We start from the raw sequence: 26,516 nt of genomic DNA, 5'->3' as shown, positions 1-26,516 counted from the left end.
CCAGTTGCACCCTCCCTGTTCTGTTAAAGTATTTATCCTATTATAGCGTAATTATTAGTTGGCACATTCCTTAAAAACTCTATCTTGAGCCTTTCCAAAATTCACTCTTTCAGAAACTTCGTGTGAATGCTATGCCATCATGAGGGTATACAATCATTTAATTATAGAATCCAGGTTGGATAATTAAGTTGTTTCTAATTATTTCATAGCTATTTATACTACCAGCTGTAGTTATTTATGCTACTTATGATGAAACCCTTATGTATAAATCTTTGAAAAAATCTTGTTTTCCTCAGAGTGGAATCATTGGGATCAAAATGAAGTTTTAGAGGTTCTTGCTCCATATTACTTGCTTTTTTCCCAGAAAGATACTAAAAATACCGATTTTCAACCCTGCCTGCAGGGCCTGAGAGCACCTGTCTCTAGCTAGTCTCACTTCCTGTGATCTAGGGGAGAAGGTGTCTGCACCACTTATAATTTACCACCGTGTCCTGTTGGTTCCCCTTACAGTGGAGCGCTCACTGGCTCCATACTTCTCTGTTTCCCCTCGTGTGGGCTTTTATTACTCTCTTCCCTTTATGACAGTTATCTCCTTTCCCTTCTAGGATTCCTGTGGTAAATCAACACTCCACTTCAAGAGGTGAGAGCCAGTTAAACTAAGGAATCCATTCCCAGCAGTAGAAAGGCTACAGGTTCTGTGCTCAAGTGGGGAGTGGGGTCAGAAACCTCACTTGGGGCCAAATGAGTTACTTGGGAAGGAGCTGAAGCGGACAGTCTTGGGGTAGTTTATACTACAGCACTCGCCACCCTTTCACCACCATCGTGAGACGGCAGAACTAGCAGAACAACCCAGCTCATTTCTTGAATAGCATTGGGAAGAAAGAGCAGACGGCATTAAGAAGTTCATCGCCCTTATAAGTTCCTTACCTCAGTCTGCATGGCCCAGCACGTCCTGCCTCTGGCTTGAACCTCATGGGCCTCACTGCTTTCATGTCAGGTCTTAGAAGGCTCTCGCTGAGGGCCTTTGACTTTATTTTGTCCCTTTGCCCGGAGAGCTTCCCCCACCCCAGGCTCTTGGTAAGGCTGACTGCTCATCCTTCCAGAATCTCAGCTTGTCCTGTCCTCAGAGACGCCTTCTAAACTAGGTTCTACTACCCTGCCTCTGCTGCACAACACCCTTACTGCTATTCATGGCTGCATGTTTTGTCTTTTTTAAAATTTTTATTAATAAAGCCAATCAGCATACAAACATGAACATTCTTAAGTATGAACATTCCGTACTTGGTGAGCAATCAATGGCTCACAATATCATCACATAGTTGTATATTCATCACCATGATCATTTCTCAGAACATTTACATCACTCCAGAAAAAGAAAAAAAAACAAAAACTCACACATACCATACCCCTTACCCTGCCCTCTCATTGACCACTAGTATTTCCCCTCTACCCAATTTATTTTGCGTATCTCCTTTGTGTTGATTTATTTAAAGTCAGCCTTCCCCGTAGACTGTGAGTGGCCTGAGGGCAGGGACTTTGTTTTGTTCATCATGGCACCCCCAGCACCTACAACCGAGCCCGACTTACAGTAAGTGAGTAAGTGTTTTGTAGAATGAGCCACAGCTGAGAGCTCTCTGCTGGTCCAACAGCCAGGACGTCGGTCCATAGCAAACATTCCTTGGCTCAGAGTACTTAGTGGGTACATCGGACATCTTCCCTCTTACGTCCTAGAGAAGAAGAGACAAAGGGAGTGAAGAGGAAGGTGGGAGAGGGGAAATGATGAAGGTAATGAGCTTCTGGTATCTTGTTTGTTTTCACATTCTCCCAGTTGTCACTCTTACGCAAGGTGCAGTTAGACACTGCTACCTACCATAACTTGCCAAACCCTAACCAAAACCATTCCTGCCAATCCTAAAGAACACCTAGGGCAATACATATGATTACACAAAGGTTCTATGCATCAGGATAACTTTCCAGAAACCTACAACCTCAAGATGGATTCTGGACAAATAAGTCCTGAAAGGAGGAGGGGCAGCCTTTCCAGAACATCAACTAGTTCCATCCCCCTATCTCATATTATTGGCACCCACTGCCAACACGAAAAAGCTAGAATGGGCATAACCCAAATACCCCTGAAGAGTGGGAGGAAGATTGAAAGTGATGGTGGAGTTATACAGAGAAGGTAGGGTTCAACAAGTGAGTATGATTGCTGAATCACTATATTGATACATCTTTTAGTCACCAGTATCTTAGAGAAGCTAGAAGCAAAAGCCTAACACTAAACTCTGAAATCTGCAACTAATTGTTATGATGTGCTTTGAAATTTACTGCTTTTTTGTAAATATGTTATTTTTCACAAAAAGAGAGAAAAAGTTGATTGTGATGATAAATGCACAGCTATATGAAAACAAAGTAAAAAAAAATAAAAAATTTAGTTTATGGTGTGTTGGAGTGGCAAGAGGGAAGTACCTGAAACTGTTGAGCTGTGTTTCCATAGCCTTGATTCTTGAAGATGATTGTATAATGATATAGCTTTTACAGTGAGACTGTGTGATTGTGAAAACCTTATGTCTGATGCACCTTTTATCTAGGGTATGGACAGATGAGTAAAAAAATATGGATAAAAATTTAAAAAAATATAATGGGAGAACAAAGATTAAAATAAATTGAGTAGAGGGAAATACTAGTGGGCGATAGGGAGAGGTGAGGGGTATGGTATGTATGAGTTTTTTCTTTTTTCTTTTACTGGAGTGATGCAAATGTTCTACAAAATGATCATGGTGATGAATACACAATTATGTGGTGATATCGTGAGTCATTGATTGTACACCATGTATGGATTGTTTGTATGTTAAGAATGTTTGTATGTTTATAAGATTTATCAATAAAAATGTTTTTTTTTTTAAAAAGTCAAATAAATAAATGGGAAAAAATCCCCCCAGTTGCTAACACGGCTCCTGGGATATTGTAGGTGCTCAATTGGTTGGTTGAATGATGGAGCACCCTTTTAGGTGACATTTCAGAGGTATTTTCACCTAATTATCTGCTTTGATCCTCACAACAATCCTGAGAAGTGCCATAGTCACATCCCTGCTTTATAGAGGAAGTGAGCTCCGAGAAAGAGGGCAAATTAGGTTCTGAGAAAAGTTAGTAAACACCTTTCTCCTTTCGCCACAAGCTCCAGAATGTTGCGACTTCTGACCATCTTATGTTCTAATTAATCACGGGTGGTAGCTCTTTGGGAGGACCCAGAGGCTGTCCACTCTGCCTTCATCTGGACACCACTCTGTCACTCTGATTTCTCTGTAACACCAGCACAGGGCGAGGAAGAGCACACCAGCAGGGACTCAGAAGGCCTTATTTTGAGTTCTGGCTCTTTCTCTAACAAGCTGTGTGATTTTAGACAAGTCCCTTAACCTCTGAGCCTCCTTTTCCCTTTGCTATTCTGTGTCATTTCACAGGGCCCATGTAAACACTAAATCAGATTTTGTTGTAAAAAAGAACGGTGCAGACAAAAATAACCACATTAAAGAATGAGTGCAGACTCATTTCCCTTCCTGCCATCCCTGGAGTCAGTGATCTACTCCCGTTCCTCTCCCTCCCAGCCATTTGGTCTCTCCTGGAAAAAACCAAAAGCATTCCTTATTTACCCACAAACAACTAAAGTTTTAGTCATATAGCTGTAATACACACACACAGACAGCAGACATTGGCATATTTATACCCAAAATATCAAGCTCTGGAACATATGCAGTGGGAAAGAGAGATCATAATTTGTCACATCCAACCACCAGGTTCTAGAATTGTACAGTTCTTGAGCTGGAAGGGACCTCAGAGATGAAATGCTAGTCCAGTGTCTTCATTTTACAGTTGTGGGAAGTGCTTCCCAGGGAGGAGGACTGACCTGTTCAGTGCAGCCAGTGGGGTCCAGACCTGAGACCTCCCGCCCCATGTTCAGGGTCTACATCAGCGGTGTTCCTTAGACACAGCAGCTCACTTCCCACTTTAAAATCCAGGCCTAGCTCCCCCACCCCCAAAGCTGTGGTTGGTATTACTCTCCCCTCCTGGGTGAGTGTGGCTCTAAATGATGCCAGGTCATCCCCTTCTTGCCCTCCCTGCAGCTGAGGGCTACATACTACATGGGACCAAAACCACTGCCAGCCCAGCTTATTTGCTTTCCTTCCCCAGGCCAGATGTCTGGGGTGGAGGGGGCTTCCAGTTAAAGAGCCTGCTTTATATTGCCCTCCCCTCTGCCCTGCAACCCTGCACTCTGCAGCTAACTGCATGCCTTCCTCATATATAAAATGAAGGTAACAGTGTCCACCTTTTAGGGTTGTTATGAGGATTTCGTATTTAATTTGAACAGTGTTTGATATATGGTAAGTGCTTTATTATTATTATTATTGATATTCTTTCTATACTATCTCCTCCCAATTTGCAAAGAGAGAAGTTGCTTTTTATTTTGTCACCAAGAAGAGGGTAAATATCAGGGTACTTCCATTAAGAATATTTGCAGATTGTCATTGGCGTTCTTCCATTTCCTTTCTGCGTCCCTCTCCTGGCTTCTTACAACTCCATTTTCTTTTTCTTGCACCCATTGCCCTCAGGCTGCCCTCTGGCTATCCAAAAATCCCCATGGTCTTCCCCAAGCCATCAGAACTTGAACATTTTCTCTCTCACTTCCTCTCCTTTCAATACTTCTAACAAAAGCTCCTACCCAATAGTATGGCTATTATTACAAAAAAAAAATGAAAATAACAAGTGTTGGAGAAGATGTGGAGAAATAGGAATACTCATTCATTGCTGGTGGCATGTCAAATGGGGCAGCCACTTGGAAAACAGTTTGTTGGGTCCTCAGAAAGTTAAATATAGAGTTGCCATATGGCCAATCAATCCCACATCTCCAAATTTACCCCAAAGAATTGAAAGCAGGGACTTGGACAGATATTTACATGTCTGTGTTCATAGAGGCATTATGCACAATTGCCAAAAGATGGAAGTAACCCAAGTGTCTTTCAACAAATGAATGGAAAAACAAAATGTGGTATATACACACAATGGAATATTATTCCCCATACAAAGAAATGAAGGTTTGATACATGCTACAATATGAATGAATCTTGAAGACATTGTGTTGAGTGAAATAAGCTAGGCACAAAAGGATAGTGTATGATCTCACTTATGTGAAATAATTAGAATATGCAACTTAAGAGAGTCCAAAATTAGATTATAGGATACCAAAGGACAGGGGTGGGAGTGAGGAATGGGGAGTATGCCAGTTTGAAAGGATTTATGTACCCTAGAAAAGCCATGTTTTAATCCTAATCAATCTTGTGGGAGTGACTGTTTCTTCTAGTCCCTACTCAGTACTATAGGTTGGAAACTTGACTGGGTTGTCTCCCCATTGATGTGACTCACCCAATTGTGGGTATAAACTTTTGAATAGAGGGAGATGTGACCTCACCCATTCCAGGTGGGTCTTGATTACTTTACTAGAATCCTTTAAAAGAGGAAGCATTTTGGAGAAAGCTTGAGAATGACAAAAGCAGCAGAGACATGAAAACTACAGAGTCCACCAGCCAGAAACCTTTGGAGATGAAGGAGTATGCTGCTGGGGGAGCTTCATGAAGCAAGAGGCCTGAAGAGGAAACTAGCAATTGTCATGTTCATTATATGTCTTTCCAGTTGAGAGAGAAGCTCTGAAATTCATCAGCCTTTCTTGAGTGAAGGTAACCTCTTCTTGGTGCCTTAATTTGGACGTTTGTATAGACTTGCTTTAATTGGGTCATTTTCTTAGTCTTAGAACTGTAAACTAGCAACTTATTAAATTCCCCTTTTTGAAAGTCATTCCATTTCTGGTATATAGCATTCTGGTATCTAGCAAACTAGAACAAGGAGTCATTGCTTAATTGCTACAGAGCTTCTGTTTAGGAGTGATGGAAGTTTTGGTAATTGATGGTGTTGATGGTAGAACAACACTGTGAAAGTAATTAACACTATTGAATTGTATGATTGAAAGTGGTTTAAATGATTAATTTTAGATTGTATGTATGTTATCAGAATAAAAATGCAAACACAAAAAATCATAGAACTGCACAACACAAAAAGTGAACCCTAATGGAAACTACGGGCTATAATTAATAATATAATAATATTGGTTCATCACTTGTTACAGAGGTACTCCACTGATGCAAATATTAATAGGGAAAACTATGTGAGGGGATGGTATATGGGACCTCTGTACGTTCTGTACAATTTTTCTGTTAACTGAATATCCCTTAAATCCTGTTTCTTGGTTATGAAATATGAGAACTAACCTCATTCGAGGGTCAGGAAAGCCCTCCCTGAGAACGTGGCATTTAAGCCACATTCCTCCCTCATCTGTATCACCAAATCCTATGCATCATTTTAAGACCCAACTAAAATCCTACCTCCTCCATCGTACTTCCACTCTAACAACCAGCTCCTCCTTTCTGGGGTAGCTTCATTGAGGACTATGTGCCAACCACCACATCGGGTTCTGGGGATGCAGTGATGAGAAAGATAATTCCTGCCTTCAGGGAGCTTGTTCTTTAATGAGGAGGCAGACAATTCCTAACACTGTGGTGAATGCCATGATCAGATCAGCACATTGGGCCTTGAAAGCACCAGGGAGGGGTACCTAACATTTCAGCCTGGGGGACATCAAGATGCAGTTCCTGGAGGTGACATCTGAGCAGAGAATGGAGTAGAAATTGGACACCCAGGTTGCTGATCCACAGCCTCTGCCATCCCCTCCAGCCTGGCTTGGACCTCTCATCAAGTGATCCTTTACCTACATGCCTGGATTGCAAACCTTGCCTGAGATTGCTAGCCCAGACTGAATCCTGACCTCAGCGCTGAGCTTTGTCCTCCTTCTCTCCTCATATGAATAAATAAAGATGTCAGGTAAAGGTAATTATAAATGCAAGTACTATGGTGTTGTATTTTTGGTATTTAACTCCACTTCTTCCTTCCTATGGGTGCTGAAATACAAATGCATGAAAAGAAATGATAGATCTATGGTTATGGACATACAGTATACAAAGATATACTGTGCAAAAAAAAAAAGAAACAAGTACAAAAAAAAGGGGGGGGGGACAGGACGAGGGGTATAGGAACAGCATATGTGTATGCTATTGAAATCAAGTTGGTATCAAATCAAATGTAATTGTGATATATCTAGGAGGTTAAATTTTAACCCCACGGTAACCACAAGGAAACTATATGAAAAATATATCCAAGAAAGCAGGATATCCGTCTTCTGAGCGGGACCTTTGTATTGTGCACTACAAGAAATCAAATTCAAAATAGGTAATGTTGCGAAGGGCAAGAAGATTTTTGTTCAGAAATGTGCCCAGTGTCACGGCATGGAAAAAGGAGGCAAACACAAGACGGGGCCAAATTTACCTGGTCTGTTTGGATGGAAGACAGGTCAGGCCCCTAGATTCTCTTACACAGATGCCTTCAAGAACCAAGGCATCAATCATACAAATCATAAAGGAATGAAGTTGGATATCAATAATAGGCAGAGTGCCAGAAAATTCACAAATATATGGAGGCTCAACAACACACTTTTAAACAACCAGTGGGTCAAGGGAGAAATTACAAGAGAAATCAGTAAATATCTTGAGGCAAATGAAAATGAAAACACAACATATCAAAATTTATGGGATGTAGCAAAGGCAGTGCTAAGAGGGAAATTTATTGCCTTAAATGCCTATATCAAAAAAGAAGAGCAAAAATCGAGGAATTAACTGTCCAGTTGGAAGAACTAGAGAAAGAACAGCAAACTAACTCCAAAGCAAGCAAAAGGAAAGAAATAATGAAGATTAGAGCAGAAGTGGCCAAGATGGCGGCTTAGCAATGTGTGCGTTTTAGTTCATCCTCCAGAACAACTACTAAATAACCAGAAACAGTACAGAACAGCTCCTGGAACCACGTCAGTGACCGGACACATAGCATACCCCAGTCTGGACCAGTAGGACCAGCTGCGAGCCTCCCCAGAACTGTGAGTTCCCCAAGCTGCCATGGCCGGTGCCCCTCCCCCACAGGCTGCTTCCCAGAGGGAAAGGAAAGAGACTTTAACAGCAGCAGGGGCTGAGTCCAACCAAACACCAATTGTGGCATTAATTAACAAATTCTGACTACTAAAAATAGCCCCCCAGCTCAGGTGAACCTGGTCAAAGCAGAGGACGCTCATTGGGCTAACGGAAAAAGAAAAAAAGGAAAGAAACAGAGGTTTTTGTGGCTGCATTTCTACAAAGGCTTGACTGCCTCTGGATTCAGCAGCAGGACTTTTCAGGATGCAATTGCCCTAGGTATAGGCAGTAACAAGCTCCTTTCAGGCAGGGCTTGTCTCCAGCCTGTGCCTTCCCCAGAGGAGGTGTGAAGCCCAACTCAGGTGGAATCCCTCCCTCAAGGAATTCAGACCCCAGGGCTTGGTAATTTGAAGCCATTAAAACCAGCCTACAACCTCTCCTCTGTCTCCACCACGCCCCCAGCAGGGAGAGTCTTCCAAAGTTAAAGGTGCCGCATCATCTTACGCTGGTGGGACCTGCAGGCAGACAAGCACCACATACTGGACAGATAAGAAAAACAGCCCAGAGACTTCATAGGAAAGTCTTTTAAACTGCTGGGTCTCACCCTCAGGGAAAACTGACACAGGTGACTCCTTCCCCCTGATAGGAGGTCAGTTCAGTCCAGCAAAACCCGGCTGGACTCTATAATACCTACATAGACCCTCCTAAGGGTGGGGGTGGAAGGCACCATACAGGCAGGGCAAGAAACAAGAATCAAAAAATTCTCCTCTGTTAAATAAAACCTAAGCTAGAGGTCCAGAAAAAGCTGAACTGAATGTCAAAGAACAGATAGACAACAAAATCATCCAGCAAGAAAACCCTAGGTAAGAGAAGGGAAAGCAATCTCCAGAATAAACTAATTAAGGTAATTAAATGTCTAGATGTCAGCAAAAAATAACAAATCACACCAGGAAAATTGAAGATTTGGCCCAGTCAAAGGAACAAACCAACAGTTCAAATGAGATAAAAGAGCTGAAACAATTCAGAATATATGAACAGACATGGAAAACCTCATCAAAAACCAAATCAATGAATTGAGAGAGGATATGAAGAAGACAAGGAATGAACAAAAAGAATAAATGGAAAGTCTGAAAAAACAAATCACAGAACTCATGGGAATGAAAGGCACAGTAAAAGATGAAAAAAACAGTGGAAACCTGCAATGGTAGATTTCAAGAGACAGAGGATAGGATTAGTGAACTGGAGGATGGAACATCTGAAATCTGACAAGAAATAGAAACTATAGGGAAAAAATGGAAAAATATGAGCGGGGACTCAGGGATTTGAGTGATAATATGAAGCACATGAATATACATGTTGTGGGTGTCCCAGAAGGAGAAGAGAAGAGAAAAGGAGGAGAAAAACTAATGGAGGAAATGATCACTGAAAATTTCCCAACTCTTATGAAAGACACAAAATTACATATCCAAGAAGTGCAGCATACCCCAAAGAGAATAGATCCAAATAGATGTACTCCAACACATTTACTAATCAGAATGTCAGAGGTCAAAGAGAAAGAGAGGATCTTGAAAGCAGCAAGAGAAAAGCAATCCATCACATACAAGGGAAACCCAATAAGACTATGAGTAGATTTCTCAGCAGAAACCATGGAGGCAAGAAGACAGTGGGATGATATATTTAAATTACTAAAAGAGAAAAACTGCCAACCAAGAATTCTATACCCAGCAAAATTTTTCTTCAAAAATGAGGGAGAAATTAAAACATTTTCAGCAAAAAATCACTGAGAGAATTTGTGACCAAGAGACCAGCTCTGCAAGAAATACTAAAGGGAGCACCGGAGACAGATACAAAAACACAAAAGAAAGAGGTGTGGAGAAGAGGGTAGAAAGAAGGAAAATTAGATATGACATATAAAATACAAAAGGCAAAATGGTAGAAGAAAGTACTACCCGCACAGTAATAACACTAAATGTTAATGGACTGAACTCCCCAATCAAAAGACATAGACTGGCAGAATGGATTAAAAAACAGGATCCGTCTATATGCTATCTACAGGAAACACATCTTAGACCCAAAGATAAACATAGGTTGAAAGTGAAAGGTTGGGAAAAGATATTTCATGCAAATAACAACCAGAAAAGAGCAGGAGTAGCTATACTAATATCTAACAAATTAGACTTCAAATGTAAAACAGTTAAAAGAGACAAAGAAGGACACTATGTACTAATAAAAGGAACAATTCAACAAGAAGACATAACAATCATAAATATTTATGCACCAAGCCAGAATGCTCCAAAATACATGAGGCAAACACTGCAAGCACTGAAAAGAGAAATAGACACATCCACCATAATAGCTGGAGACTTCAATTCCCAACTCTCATCAATGGACAGAACATCTAGACAGAGGATCAATAAAGAAACAGAGAATTTGAATATTACAATAAATGAGCTAGACTTAACAGACATTTATAGGACATTACACCCCACAACAGCAGGATACACCTTTTTCTCAAGTGCTCATGGATCATTCTCAAAGATAGACCATATGCTGGGTCACAATGCAAGTCTCAATAAATTTAAAAAGATTGAAATCATACAAAACACTTTCTCAGACCATAAAGGAATGAAGTTAGAAATCAATAATAGGCAGAGTGCCAGAAAATTCACAAATATGTGGAGGCTCAACAACACTCTTAAACAACCAGTGGGTCAAGCACGAAATTACAAGAGAAACCAGTAAATATCTCGAGGCAAATGAAAATGAAAACACAGCATATCAAAACTTATGGGATGCAGCAAAGGCAGAGCTAAGAGGGAAATTTATTGCCATAAATGCCTATATTAAAAAGAAGAAAGGGCAAAAATTCAGGAATTAACTGTCCACTTGGAAGAACTGGAGAAAGAATGGCATACTAACCCCAGAGCAAGCAAAAGGAAACAAATAACATAGATAAGAGCAGAAATAAATGAAATTGAGAACATGAAAACAATTGAGGAAATCAGTAAAACCAGAAGCTGGTTCTATGAGAAAATCAGTAAGATTGGTGGGCCCTTAGCAAGATTGACAAAAAGAAGAAGAGAGAGGATGCAAATAAATAAGATCAGAAATGGAAGAGGAGACATAACCACTGACCCCACAGAAATAAAGGAAGTAATGACAGGATACTATGAACAACTTTATGCTAATAAATACAACAATGTAGATGAAATGGACAACTTCCTAGAAAGGCATGAACAACCAACTTTGACTCGAGAAGAAATAGATGACTTCAACAAAGCAGTCACAAGTAAAGAAATCGAATCAGTCATTAAAAAGCTTCCCAAAAAGAAAAGTCCAGGACCAGATGGCTTCACATGTGAATTCTACCAAACATTCCAGAAAGAATTAGTACCAATCCTGCTCAAACTCTTCAAAAAAATTGAAGAGGAGGGAATGCTACCTAATTCATTCTATGAAGCCAACATCACCCTCATACCAAAACCAGGCAAAGATATTACAAAAAAAAGGAAACTACAGACCAATCTCTCTAATGAATATAGATGCAAAAATCATCAACAAAATTCTAGCAAATCGAATCCAGCAACATATTAAAAGAATTATACATCATGACCAAGTAGGATTGATCCCAGGTATGCAAGGATGGTTCAACATAAGAAAATCAATTAACGTAATACACCATATCAACAAATCAAAGCATAAAAATCACATGATCATCTCGATTGATGCAGAGCAGGCATTTGACAAAATTCAACATACTTTCCTGTTGAAAACACTTCAAAGGATAGGAATACAAGGGAACTTCCTTAAAATGATAAAGGGAATATATGAAAAACTCACAGCTAATATCATCCTCAATGGGGAAAAACTGAAAACTTTCCCCCTAAGATCAGGAACAAGACAAGGATGTCCACTATCACCACTGTTATTCAACATGGTGTTGGAAGTTCTAGCCAGAGCAATTAGACAAGAAAAAGAAATACAGGTGTTCTAGTTTGCTAACTGCCGGAATGCAACACACCAGAGATGGATTGACTTTTAATAAAAGAGGATTTATTTTGTTAGTTCTTCAGAGGAAAGGCAGCTAACTTTCCACTGAGGTTCTTTCTTACATGGGAAGGCACAGGATGGTTTCTGCTGGCCTTCTCTCCAGCCCTCTGGGTTCCAACAACTTTCCCCAGGGTGATTCCTTTCTGCACCTCCAAAGGCCTGGGCTGAGCTGCAAGTGCTGAGACGAGGAATGCCGAGCTGCTTAGGCTGTGCTACTTTGTGCTCTCTCAGTTAAGCACCAGCCAATTAAGTCAAATGTCATTCATTGCAGCAGGCCCACCTCCTAGCCAACTGCAGATGTAAATCAGCAACAGATGAGGTTCACGTACCATTGGCTCATGTCCACAGCAACAGATCTAGGCACTTTCACCTGGCCAAGTTGACAACTGAATCTAACTACCACACAAGGCATCAAAATTGGAAAGGAAGAAGTAAAACTCTGTTCGCAGATGATATGATACTATATGTCGAAAACCCTGAAAAATCCACAGCAAAACTACTAGAGCTAATAAATGAGTACAGCAAAGTGGCAGGTTATGAGATCAACACTCAAAAATCTGTAGTGTTTCTATACACTAGTAATGAACAATCGGGCGGGGGGATCATGAAAAAAATTCCATGTACAATTGCAACCAAAAGAATAAAACAGTTAGGAATAAATTTAACTAAAGAGACAAAAGACCAATTCAGAGAAAACCATAAGAAATTGTTAAAAGAAATCACAGAAGACCTAAATAAATGGAAGGGCATACCATGTTCATGGATTGTAAGACTAAATATAGCTAAGGTGTCAATTCTACCTAAATTGATTTACAGATTCAATGCAGTACCAATTAAAATTCTAAAAACTTACTTTACAGAAATAGAAAAACCAATAACCAAAATTTTCTGGAAGGACAGGGTGCCCTGAATAGCTAAAAGCATACTGAAGAAGAAAAATGAAGTCATAGGTCTCATGCTACCTGACTTTAAGGCATATTATGAAGCTACAGTGGTCAAAACAGCATAGTACTGGCATAAAGATAGATATACTGAACAATGGAATTGAATAGAGTGTTCAGATATAGGCCATCTCATCTATGGACATTTGATCTTGATAAGGCAGTCAAGCCAACTCACCTGGGACAGAATAGTCTCTTCAGTAAATGGTGCTTGGAGAACTGGATATCCACATGCAAAAGAATGAAAGAGGATCCATATCTCACACCCTATACAAAAATTAACTCAAAATGGATCAAAGACCTACACACTAGATATAAGACCATAAAACTCTTAGAAGAAAATGTAGGGAAATATCTTATAAATCTTATAATAGGAGGTGGTTTCCTAAACCTTACACCCAAAGCATGAGCATTGAAGAAAGAAAGAAAGAAATGGGAACTCCTCAAAATTAAACACTTTTGTGCATCAAATAATTTCATCAAGAAAGTAAAAAGACGGCCTACACAATGGGAGACAATATTTGGAAATGATATATCAGATAAAGGTCTAGTATCCAGAATGTATATAGAGATTGTTCAACTCAACAACAAGAAGACAGACAACCCAATTACCAAATGGGCAAAAAACTTGAACAGACACTTCCCAGAAGAGGAAATACAAATGGCCAAAAGGCACATGAAAAGATGCTCAACTTCCCTGGCTATTAGGAAAATGCAAAACAAAACCACAATGAGATATCATCTCACACCCACCAGAATGGCCATTATCGATAAAACAGAACTGACAAGTGCTGGAGAGGATGTGGAGAAAGAGGCACACTTATCCACTTTTGATGGAAATGTCAAATGGTACAAACTCTGTGGAAGGCAGTTGGGGCCTCAGGAAACTAAGTATAGAATTGCCAAATGATCCAGCAATATCATTGCTAGGTATCTACTCAGAGAACATGAAGGCAAAGATACAACGGACATTTGCACACCAATGTTTATAGCAGCATTATTTACAATAGCCAAGAGATGGAAACAGCCCATCAACAGAGGAGTGGCTAAACAAGCTGTGGTATATGCATACGATGGAATATTATGCAGCTGTAAGACAAAATAAAGTTATGAGGTATGTAACAACATAGATGGACCTTAAGGACATTATGCTGAATGAGATTACCCAGAAATAAAAGGACAAATACTGTATGGTCTCGCTGATTTGAACTAACATTAATGAATGAACTTGGATAATTTCAGTTAAGAACAGAGGTCCTCAGGAGACAGAAATAGGGTAGATATTGGGTAATTGGAACTGAAGGGATACAGATTGTGCAATGGGACTGATTGTAAAAATTCAGAAATGGATAGCACAATACTACTAAACTGTAATACAATAATGTTAGAACACTAAATGATGCTGAATGTGAGAATGATAGAGGGAGGAGGCCTGGAGGCACAAAGGAAATCAGAAGGAAAGAGATATGATAAAGACTGAGATGGTATAATCTAGGAATGTCTAGCGTGTAAAACAATAGTGACTAAATGTACAAATTTAAAAATATTTTGCATAAGGAAGAACAAAGGGATGTCAATAATGCAGAATGTTGGAAATAGATGATAATATCTTAAAACTTTAACTTATGTGTGAGACTAAAGCAAAAAATGTTTATTTTGTACACAATTTATATTTTGACTAGTGCATTTCCTAATATAACTTATGTGGGCAGCTTAATTGAACACCATAAGTACATGGAACCTTGAGTAGGGCATGAGATTTTGTAGGTTTGTCCAGAGTGATGCCTCGATAAATCCCAGAAGGATTTGAACAGTGAATAAAAAAATATTTGCAAAATCCCCTTGGGGGAATGGTGAGAAGGGGGAAAATTCAACTTCCCCAAATGGAGAATTCTTAATATTCGCACAAGCAGTGGGGACAACTGAAGCAATGGGCTGAGCCTCCAATCTTGGGGTTTGTTCATATGAAACTTAACCCAATAAAGGATAGGCTAAGCCTACTTAAAATTAGGCCTAATGATGGAAAAAAAAAAAAGAATGTTCATATTGTATGTTGATTGGTTTTATTAATAAAACTTAAAAATAAAAAAAAATAAAATTAGGCCTAAGAGTCACCCCTAAGAGGACCTCTTTTGTTGCTCAAATGTGGCCTCTCTCTCTCTCACCCAATAAGACATGCAAACTCACTGCTCTCCCCCTCTCTACGTGGGACATGACTCCCAGGGGTGTGGACCTTCTTGGCAACATGGGAGAGAAATCCTAGAATGAGCTGGGACTCAGCACCAAGGGATTGAGAAAACCTTCTCGACCGAAAGGGGAAAGAGAAAAATGAGACAAAATAAAGTTTTAAAGTGTCAATGGCTGAGAGATTCCAAACAGAGTCCAGAGGTTATCCTGGAGGTTATTCTTATGCATTAAATAAATATCACCTTTTTAGTTAAGATGTAACAGAGAGGCTGGAGGGGACTGCCTGAAAATTTAGAGCTGTGTTCCAGTAGCCATGTTTCTTGAAGATGATTGCATGGTGATACAGCTTTCGCAATGTGACTGTGTGATTGTGAAAACCTTGTGTCTGATGCTTCTTTTATCTACCTTATGGACAGATGAGTAAAGCATATGGATTTAAAATAAATAAATAATAGGGGGAACAAATGTCAAAATAAATTTAGTAGATTGAAATGCTAGTGATCAATGAATGGAAGGGGTAAGAGGTATGGTATGTATGAATTTTTTTTCTGTTTTCTTTTTATTTCTTTTTCTGAATGATGCAAATGTTCTAAGAAATGATCATGATGATGAATATACAACTATGAGATGAAAAAGAGAATGTTCATATTGTATGTTGATTGTTTTATTAATAAAAATTTTTAAAATATATAAATAAATAATAGGGGGAACAGATGTTAAAATAAATTTAGTAGATTGAAATGCTAGTGATCAATGAAAGGGAGGGGTAAGGGGTATGGTATGTATGAATTTTTTTCTGTTTTCTTTTTATTTCTTTTTCTGAATTGATGGAAGTGTTCTAAGAAATGATTATGATGATGAATATACAACTATATGATGAACAAAAAGAATGTTCATATTATATGTTGATTGGTTTTATTAATAAAAATTAAAAAAAAAAAGAACCAAGCCATCACTTAGGAAGAGGAGACACTGTTGGAGTATTTGGAGAATCCCAAGAAGTACATCCCTGGAACAAAAATGATCTTTGCTGGCATTAAGAAGACAGCAGGAAGGGCAGACTTGATAGCTTATCTCAAAAAAACTACTAAAGAGTAATAGTTGGTCACTGCATTATTTATTATAAAACAGATGTCTTGTGACTTTTGTACATGTATCATATTGAAATTGATCTCATATACCAGAATTTAGATCACAAATGGCTGATAGTATATTTTTGTTGGACAGTCCAGAGTTAAATAAGATTATCTTATCATTAAATGAATATGATCAAGCTTTTTATATTTTGATGGTAATTCTGGTTCTGCTAGTGCTATCACTATTTCCCCTTTCTAAAGATATGATTGCACTTGAGGCTAGGTTGAATCAGTATTGTTCAAATTTTCACAAAGATGGTGAATGCCAACTCAGAATCTATAGGAGATTGGTTTTATATTTAGATTTATATAACTGGTTTTATGAATTTATCTGAATACTAGGGAAATTCTTTCACTGTCTTATAGAACAGAGCAAAATTCACCTGGGTTTCAGTTGGTGGTCTCAGCCTGTTTAAAGGCAGGTGCTAAAAATAAGGTAGCTATGTCTGCTTTATCTTTTTTAACTTAACTGTGTCAATCTAATTTAAATTCCCTGAATTTTATCATCTGACATGTTGTCTTTTGTTCTAGTTTGCTAGCTCCTGAATGTAATGTACCAGAAATGGAATGGCTTTTAAAAAGAAAAATTTACTATGTTGGTAATTTACAGTTCTAAGGCCATGAAAATGTCCCAATTAAAGCAAGTCTATAAATATGTCCAAATTAAGGCACCAACAAGAGGTTACCTTTACTCAAGAAAGGCCGATGAAGTTCAGGGTTTCTCTCTCAACTGGAAAGGCACATGGTGAACATGGTGACGTCTGCTAGCTTCCTCTCCAGGCCTCTGGCTTCATGAAGCTCCCACGGGAACTATTCGTTCTTCATCTCTGTCATGGTTAGGGACAGGTGTCAACTTGGCCAAGTTGTGGTACCTGTTCATCTGATTGGGCAAGCGCTGGCCTGTCTGTTGCAATGAGGACATTTCATAGGATTAGGTCATGATCACGTTAGCTACATCCACAGCTGATTCCATTTGTAATCAGCCAAAGGGGAGTGTCTTCTGCAATTAGTGATGCTAAATGCAATCATGGGAAGCCTTTTAAGGAGGACTCAGAGGAGACAGGTTGCATTCCTGCTTTGGCTGGTGAGCCTCTCCTGTGGAGTTCATCCAGGCCATCCATTGGAGTCATCGGCTTCGGAGCCTGCCCTGTGGATTTTGGACTCTGCGTTCCTACGGTCACGTGAGACACTTTCATGAATTTTATATTTGCAAGTGTTCCCTGTTGATTCTGTTTCTCTAGAGAACCCTAACTAATACAATCTCCAAAGGTCTCTGGCGATGTGGGCTCTCTGCTTCGTGGCTCTGCTGTTCTTAAACTTTCTCCAAAATGCTTCCTCTGTTAAAAGATTCCAGTAAACTAATCAAGACCCACCCGGAATGGGTGGAGTCACATCACCCTCTATTCAACAGTTCATACTGGGCAGTCCAGCGTGGCTCAGTGGCAGAATTCTCGCCTGCCATGCTGGAACCCCGGTTCGATTCCCGGTGACTGTCCATGCAAAAAAAAAAAAAAAAGAAAAGTAAATGTTGAAAAAAATAAAAGTTCATACCCACAATTGGGTGAATCATATCTCCATAGAGATAACCTAATCCAATTTCCAGTCCACATTATTGAATAGGGATTAAGAGAAACGGTTGTTCCCACAAGATTGATTAGGATTTAAAACATGGCTTTTCTAGGGTACATAAATAATCCTTTCAAACCAGCCCACCCTTGAATTAGCAAAAGGCATTTTGTTGTGGTTTATGTGTAATACCAAATAAAGAATACTGAACACTTCTCACATTTTATAGATAATCTATAAAGTTGAATGTTCTCAAAAGTCAGTGACAAGTTAAATTTTGCTTTTTAATTCTTTACTATCTTAAGTCAGACTAAGTCATAATTCAAGTTGTCTTTATTATAATTGCTATTCAAAACCACATAAAATTGTAGAGTCACTGGAAAAAAGAATGTCCAGATAGAAAGGTAAAGGGACTCAATATGATACAACACAAGAAATCAAATAAATATGAAAGTAGGCATTAATGGAAGAATTGAAGGACAAAAAAGCGTAAGATTTACAAAGCCTTGTCATTGACAGAAGCTAAAAGAAGTATAAAACAGATTCTTTGCTATCGATTTCAAAGGAAACATAACCCTGCTGACATGTTGATTTGGACTTCTAGCCTTAAGAACTGTGAAATTATGAATATGTTGTTTTAGACCACTTGATTTGTTGAATGTTGTTACAGCAGCCCTAGAAAACTGAAACAGTGCTTTTACAAATTATGCTATAGACATTATCATGTATGTCTTCTGGTGAACATATGTATAGATTATCTGTTGGGTGTGGAATTTCTGAGTCAGAGTGTAGATGTAGGTTCAGTTTTAGAGAATCCTGCCAAGTAACTTTTTTTTTTTTTTTTTTTTTTTTTTAAAGGAAAGACAGAGAGAAAGAAGGAAGGATAGAAGGAAGGAAGGAAGGAAGAAAGGGAAACATCTTTAAACACTTTCTTGTTTTATTGTATTTTGTTTTTCCGTTTTTGTTACATGGGCTGGGGCCGGGAATCGAACCGAGGTCCTCCGGCATAGCAGGCAAGCACTTTGCCCGCTGAGCCACCGCGGCCCGCCCATCTGCCAAGTAACTTTACAAATGGTTTTCACATTTATTTACCATTTCCTTATTCTTCTGGAATTTGCCTTTCCATTTCTTCTGCAAATTTCTATATTGCAATTATTTTTGACCCTTATTGATTTATGGAAATGCTTTGTATATTGTGAATATTAATGCTTTATCATATATGATGCAAATATTTTCTGTTTATCTTTTAACCTTGTTTATGGCATTTCTTGGCCTTTCTTACATTATTTTTAAAATGTTTGTTATTGTGAAATATTGCATATATACAAAGAAAAGACAGGAAAAGCAATAATTTTCAAAGTAAACTTCAACAAGACGTTACCGAAAAAAAAAAAAAATTTACAAAGCCTAAATAGCAAAATGGCAGAACAAAGTCCTGCATTATCACTAGTGACTTTAAATGTAAATGGGTTAAGCTCTCCTGTCAAAAGTCAGGGATTGGAAGAATGGATAATAAGCGATGACCCAACTATATGCTGTCTAAAAGAGTCTCGCCTCAAATTCAAAAGATACAAAAATTCGAAGATACAAAAAAGTTGAGGGTATAAGGTTGGAAAAAATACACCGTGCAAGTAATAACCAAAGAAAGCTGTGGTGACTACACTAATACCAGATAAAATAGACTTAAGTGAAAAACAGTTAGAAGGAACAAAGATGGTCATTATATACTGGTCAAGGGGACTATTTAACAGGAAGATGTAACACTTATAAATATATATGCACCTAACAGTAGAGCCCCAAAATATATGAAGCAAATATTGACAGTTTTGAAGGGAGAATTTGACAATTCTACAGTAATAATAGGAGACTTTAATAAATCACTCTCAATAATGAATAGGAAAACTAGTCAGAAGATTATTAAGGAAGTATAAGACTTGAATGATACTCTAAATTAACTATCTGTAACAGATATATATAGAGCACTTCAGCCAACAAAAACAAAATACACATTCTTCTCAAGTGCTCATGGAGCATTCTGTAGGTTAGATCATAGGCTAAGTTACAAAACAAGTATCAATAAATTTAAAAATATTGAAATCGTACAATGCATATTTTCCTATCACAATGAAATGAAGCTAGAAATCAGTAACAGAGGTAAAATGGAAAATTCCCAAATATGTATAAATTAAACAATACACTCCTAAACAACCAATGGGCTAAAAAGGAAATCAGAAGGGAAATTGGGATGAGGCGAATGGAAATGAAAATGCAACCTATCAAAACGTATGGGGTGCAGGGAAGACAGCACTGAGAGAGAAATTTATAGCTCTAAAGACTTACTTTAAAAAAAGAAGAAAGAATTGAAATCAGAGACCTAACCTCAAAACGGAAAGAACTAGAAAAAAAAGAGCATACTAAACCCAAAACAAGCAGAAGGAAGGAAATAACAGAGAGCAGAGATAAATGAAATAGAGAATTAAAAAGAATAGAGATCAACAAAACCAAAAGTTGTTTTTTTTTAATGATCAATAAAATTGACATTTACCTAGGATGACAAAGGAAAAAAGAGAAAGGACACAAATGACTCAAATCAGAAAGGAAAAAGGGGACACTGAAATAAAAAGGACTATAAGAGGATACAATGCACAACTGTACACCAACAAATTAGTTAACCTAGGTGAAATGGGGAAAATTACTAGAAACACACAAACTGCCTACACTGACTCAAGAAGAAACAAAAGATTTCAATAGACCAGTAGCAAGTAAAGAGAGTGAATCAGTAATAAATTTCCAAACAAAGAAAATTCCAGGAAAAGATAGCTTCACGGGGGAATTTTACCAAACATTCCAGGAAGAATTAACATTAAACCTGCTCAAATTCTTCCAAAAATGTGAAGAGGAGGAAACACTCTCTAATACATTCTACAAGGCCAACATCACCCTCATACCAGAGCTGGATAAATACACCACATGATAAGAAAATCACAGACCAATATGTTTTATGAATATAAATGCAAAAATCCTCAACAAAAACACTATCCTACCAAATTCAATAGCACATTAAAACAATTATACACACAATCAAGTGGGGCTTATCCTAGCTATGCAAGGATGGTTCAACATAAGAATATCAATTAATATAATACACTACATTAACAGAATGAAGGGGGAAAAAACAGATCATCCCAATTGACAGATAAAAGGCATTTAACAAAATCCAACATCCTTTCTTGATAAAAACACTTAGCAAACTAGGAATAGAAGGAAATTTCCTCAACCTGATAAAGGGTATATATGAAAACTGCATCATTAACTTTCCCTATTTGCAGATGACATAATCCTATATATAGAAAAACCTGAAAAATCCACAAGAAATCTCCTAGAGCTAATAAATGAATTCAGCAAAGTAGCGGGATATAAGATCAACACCCCAAAATCAGTAATGTTTGTAGCACTGGCCAAGAATTAACAGAATAAATCTAGAAAAAAAATTCCACTTTATAATAGCAACTAAGAGCATCAAACATCTAGGAATAAATCTAACTAAGGATGTAAAAGTCTTATTATACACAGTGAACTAAAAAATATTGCTAAAAGAAATCAAAGCAGCCCTAAATAAATGGAAGGACATTCCATGCTCATTTATTGGAAGAATAAATGTTGTTAACATGTCAGCTCTGCCCAAAGTAATTTACAACTTCAATGCAATCCCAGTCAAAATTCTGACAACCTTCTTTGCAGAAATGAAAAAGCTAATCATCAAAATTTTATGGAATGGTAAGGGGCTCCAAATAGTCAAAGCCATCTTGAAAATGAACAAAGTTGAAGAGTCACATTTCCCAATTTAAAACATATTACAAAGCCACAGTAAGCAAAATAGCACGGTACTGGCACAAGGACAGACATCTAGACCAGTGGAATTGAATTGAAAGCTCTGAAATCAACCCTCACATTTATGGCCAACTGATTTTTGACAAGGGCGCAAAGACCACTCAATTGAAAGAACAGTCTCTTCAACAACTGGTGTTGGGAAATTTGCAGAAGAATGAAGGTGGACCTCTATTTCCCACCATGTACAAAAAATCAACTCAAATGGATGAAATATCTAAATACAAGCACCAGAAACTATCAGACGCCTACAAGAAAATGTAGGGAAGCATCTTCAGCTCCTAGTGTAGGCAATGGTTTCTTAGACTTTATACCCAAAGCACGAGCAATGAAGGAAAAAATAGACCAATGGGACCTCCTCAAAATGGAGTAATTTTCCATTTCTGCAAAGAAATGATTATACTGAGAGCCACCGATTGTACATTTTAGATGGATTGTATGGTGCGTGAACAAAACTATTAAATATTTTTTTAATTTTTGCATCTCAAAGAACTTTATCATGAAAGTAAAATGACAAACGTACAGAATAGGAGAAAATGTTTGGAAATCCAAATAAGGATTTATTACCCGGATTATATAAAGAAATCCTTAAATTCAACAACAAGAAGACAAACAACACAGTTTAAAAATGGGCAAAAGACTTGAATAGGCAAAGCTCCAAAGAAGATTTACAAATAGCCAAAAAGCACAGGAAAAGATGTTCAATGTCATTATTCACTAGGGAAATGCAAATCTAAACCACAATAAGATACAATTTCATACCACCAGAATGGCCATTATTAAAAGAAAAGGAAAATAAATGTTGGTGAGAATATGGAGAAATAGTGTTCTAGTATGTTAGCTGCCGGAACGCAACACACCAGAGATGGATTGGCTTTTAATAAAAGGGGATTTATTTTGTTAGTTCTTCAGAGGAAAGGCAGGTAACTTTCCACTGAGTCTCTTTCTTACGTGGAAGGCAGAGGATGGTCTCTGCTGGTCTTCTCTCCAGGCCCCTGGGTTCCAACAACTTTCCCCAGGGTGACTTCTTTCTCCATCTCCAAAGGCCTGGGCTGAGCTGCAAGTGCTGAGATGAGGAATGCCGAGCTGCTTAGCTGTGCTACATTTGGATCTCTCATTTAAGCACCAGCCAATTAAGTCAAATGTCACTCATTGCAGCAGACACGCCTCCTAGCCGACTGCAGATGTAGATCAGCAACAGATGAGGTTCACGTACCATTGGCTTATGTCCACAGCAACAAGACTAGGTATGCTCACCTGGCCAAGTTGACAACTGAATCTAACTAACACAAATAGGAACACCCATTCATTGCTGATGGGAATGTAAAAGGGTGCAGCCACTGTGGAAGACAGTTTGGCAGTTCCTCAGACAGTTAAGTATAGAATCATCATACGACCGGGCAATCCTACTTCTAGGTATATACCCCAAAGAACTGAAAACAGGGACTTGTACAGATATGTGCAAACCAAGGTTCACAGTTGCAGTATTCACGATTGCCAAAAGATGGAAGTAACCCAAGTGTCCATTAACAGATGAATGGAGTAAGCAAAATGTGGTATATACACACAATGGAATATTATCCAGCTGTAAAAGTGGATGAAGTTCTGATACATGCAACAACATAGATGAACCACGAAGACAGCATGTTGAGTGAAATAAGCCAAACACAAAAGGACAAATATTGTATAATATCACTGTTATGAAATTATCAATAAAAATACATAGAGTCAGAATCTAGAATATAGGTTACCAGGGGGTGCAGTGGGGGTAGGGAATAGGGAATGAGGGCTTAAAATGTAGTTTCTATTTGGGATGATGGAAAAGTTTTAGAAATGTGGCAGCACAACTTTGTAAACATAATTAACAGCACTGAATTATATATTTGAATGTGGTTAAAAGGGAAGTGTTAGGTTGTATATATGGTACTAGAATAAAATACAAAAAAAAAATTCATGAAACTTTGTAACACAGTAAACCCTAAGTTAACCCATGGACTATAGTTAATAACACAATCATAAAAATGTGCTTTCATCAATTGTAATATATATGCACCACTAAAATGTAAGGAGTTAATAATTCTGTATGATTGTTCTATAAACCCACAACTTCTCTAATTAAAAAAAAAAGAGCAGGTGGGTAAATCAGTAACAGAAGACTGCAGAATAGGAATCTCTTGCAATCAAGGAAAAGCCAGGTGTTTGTTTTGTTCACTGCGAATCCCCCGTGAAGCTGAGAGGCCGTATGGCAGGGAGTAAGCTTTCAGTTTAGGTTGAATGTGTGGCTCTGCCAGGGCGCTGGTCCTGAGCTGACCCTACTCCAATGTAATTTCCTGGCTCCTACCCAGGTGCAGCCTCTTCCTCAGGCCTGCCCTTCCAGTGGACCCTTTGCAAAGATTTTCATAGGATCACTTGATGGCATTCCGAGAAACAAGAGCCAGCAGTCTGTTTGCTGGCAAACTTTCCTTCCATAAATTCCGTGCGAAGGCAACTGCTGGGTCTTCCAGCGACGGAGGCCCTCGGCTTCCGAAGGCCGTTGGTTCCTGCGCCTGCACCCGGGATGAGCCGTGGCGGGGGGCGCCCGGGTCACCTCTCCGCTGACACCCCCTTGCCCTCCCCTCCTGCTCGGGGCCCGCCAGGTGGCGAAGCGGGCACATGCCAGCCTCTGCGCCCCCTCCCGGGCACTCGGAGCTGCTGTCCGCGTATCCCGGGCTGCTGGGGAAGGGAAATCCCGGAGGAAGCCATTGTTGTTCTTATCGTGTCCCCTGTTGTCATCAGCCGAGGCGTGCCAAGACGCCCCTTCACCGCCTAGGGCCCGGCGATTTCTCCCCATTCCGGGGCTCGCTTGTGACCAGACTTGCGCATCCGAGCCTTGGAGTGCGCGGCGCTCCCTTCGTGCCCTAACCCCGGGACTCTTAGATTTGGGGAGGTCCCCAGCCCGCGCGGAGTTTCGAAAACCGACGGCGCGGGGTGGGTAATGCCCGGGTCCCTGACATAGGCCTGCAGGGACAAGGGTTTCGCCCCAGCTCTGACACAGGCCAACAAGATGACCTTGGCCGGTGGCTTTCCCCTCTTATGGTCTGAGTTTGCCCCGCTGGGACCCGAGAAGGGAGAGAAGGCCCCTCCAGTCTCACTCCTCCAAGCTTTGGGAGGTTGGAGGGAGAAAGCCAACCCCCATCCCCAGCCTCGTCGCCCCTCGCCGCGTGGGCTCTGGGTGGGTTCCGGTAGACCGAGACCGCTCAGGGCAGGTTGGCTGCATGCAGCCAGAGGTGAGGCATGGGCGGAGGGGGCGCGCGGACCCTCCAGGCTCCTCTCCTCCTCCCGGTTCCTTGCGCGCAGGCCGCCCGCACACCTTGGCACGAGCCGCAGGCTCCCCCGCCGGAACAGGCAGCCCGCCGCCCAGCTTGCCTAATCCGTTTAAGCCTCACCTCCTCCGCGAAGTTCTCCCAGGTTAACCCCATGAGCTCCAACCACTCTCTGACACGTGTTTCCCTTTTTGTTTGGTTGGGCTTTTTAGGTCTTGGAAGTGCACACGCAGCCCCATTATTTGAACTAACAATGTTGGTAGTAAGGGGATAGGTGTGTCTATTCCCAGCACCCTAAATTCTTGACGCCTGGTGTGTTCTGAAGGGTGCGGTACGGGTTTCTGGCCTCGGCTTACCAACCACTCCCACCCTCCACGCCTCCCAGCCTCGTGCACTCTCCCCTCCTCCTACGGACCCTCCTCTTCACAGACTGTCACAGCTTAGAGCGCACAATCCAGTCCCCACCCCCCCTTCCATTCCACAGTGGCGCCAGGTACCAGGGGCGGAGAGCACGGAGCATTGGAAGTTTCGTCTCCAGCTTCGGCGACCGACTTTGCTGTGTCACCCCTTCCCCTGGGCTGTCATGAGCCGAGGCCCGGGACGGTGCTGCAGGGTCTGCGGGAAGGAAGCACCTGGCGACAAGCTGGCCGCAGCCTCCTTCCACGAAGTGAAGCTGTGACTTCAGGAAGGTGGGCGCGGGTCGTCCACCACACACAGCCTCTGGGTGACAGGGCCGGTGACAGGACCGCGGAGCGCGCCCTTCAGTCGCCAGAGCGGCGATAACCAGGGGAGGAGAAGAGCGCGGGATTCCGGGGTGGGGCCGCACTTACTTGCCGTGTGACCTTGGACACTTCCACCACAGGGCCTCAATTTACTCATCTGAAAAGCAGGGGTGATGATATATGGAAGGAGAGCAGGAAGCTTTTGGTTACCCGTATGTCCGTGTACACAAAAAAATGAGTGTTAGGCAGCAGGGGTTTTTGCTCGCCACTTCGGACCCCAGCTTCTGGCAAGAGTCCCCACAGGTTTCCCGGAAATGTCAGATAACCGCGCACCCCAGTTCTTACTGGGACTCTAGAGATAGGTCATGGAACCGCACCTCCGTCCCGCTTGAGGGTTGGCCCCGGAGTGACAGGACGGCGGGGCCAAGCCTTGGCGCCGCCGGGCGAGGGGCAAGGGTTGGTCCGCGGGCGTCGAGACTCTAGGAGACGGGGGCGGGGTTAGCCCTCCCAGTGGGAGGGGCAAAGGGGATAGGGCGTTCCCTAGAACCCGGAGGCGCGGCTAGTTCCCCGAGTGGGAGGGGCTACGGGGCGTTCGCGAGAACCCGGGGGCGGGGCTGCCACCGCCTTAACCGGGCTCCGGCGCGGGGAAATGGGGCTGTGGCCC

General features: G+C 40.5%; 1 protein-coding gene and 1 long non-coding RNA gene across 2 annotated transcripts; one reads left to right on the top strand and one right to left on the bottom strand.

The window, feature by feature from the left end:
* Window positions 1–1,593: 1,593 nt before the first annotated feature.
* LOC143676997 (uncharacterized) lies at window positions 1,594–26,514 on the bottom strand. The gene is made up of 3 exons (XR_013172337.1): window positions 26,230–26,514; window positions 25,961–26,009; window positions 1,594–1,727 (listed from the first exon to the last, which is right to left on the bottom strand). It is a non-coding gene; the product is annotated as an uncharacterized LOC143676997 (long non-coding RNA).
* Window positions 6,921–16,462, top strand: LOC143676687 (cytochrome c-like). Its single transcript, XM_077152098.1, has 4 exons — window positions 6,921–6,927; window positions 7,315–7,499; window positions 9,414–9,422; window positions 16,199–16,462. The coding sequence occupies exons 1-4, from the start codon at window positions 6,921–6,923 to the stop codon at window positions 16,334–16,336; spliced, it is 339 nt and encodes a 112-aa protein (XP_077008213.1). The 3' UTR covers window positions 16,337–16,462.
* Window positions 26,515–26,516: the final 2 nt, after the last annotated feature.

This window comes from Tamandua tetradactyla, chromosome 3, assembly GCF_023851605.1.
Source record: "Tamandua tetradactyla isolate mTamTet1 chromosome 3, mTamTet1.pri, whole genome shotgun sequence".
Taxonomy (NCBI): Eukaryota; Metazoa; Chordata; class Mammalia; order Pilosa; family Myrmecophagidae; genus Tamandua; species Tamandua tetradactyla.
Note: the sequence above shows the minus strand (reverse complement) of the source record. Positions and strands in the feature narration are given on the sequence as shown.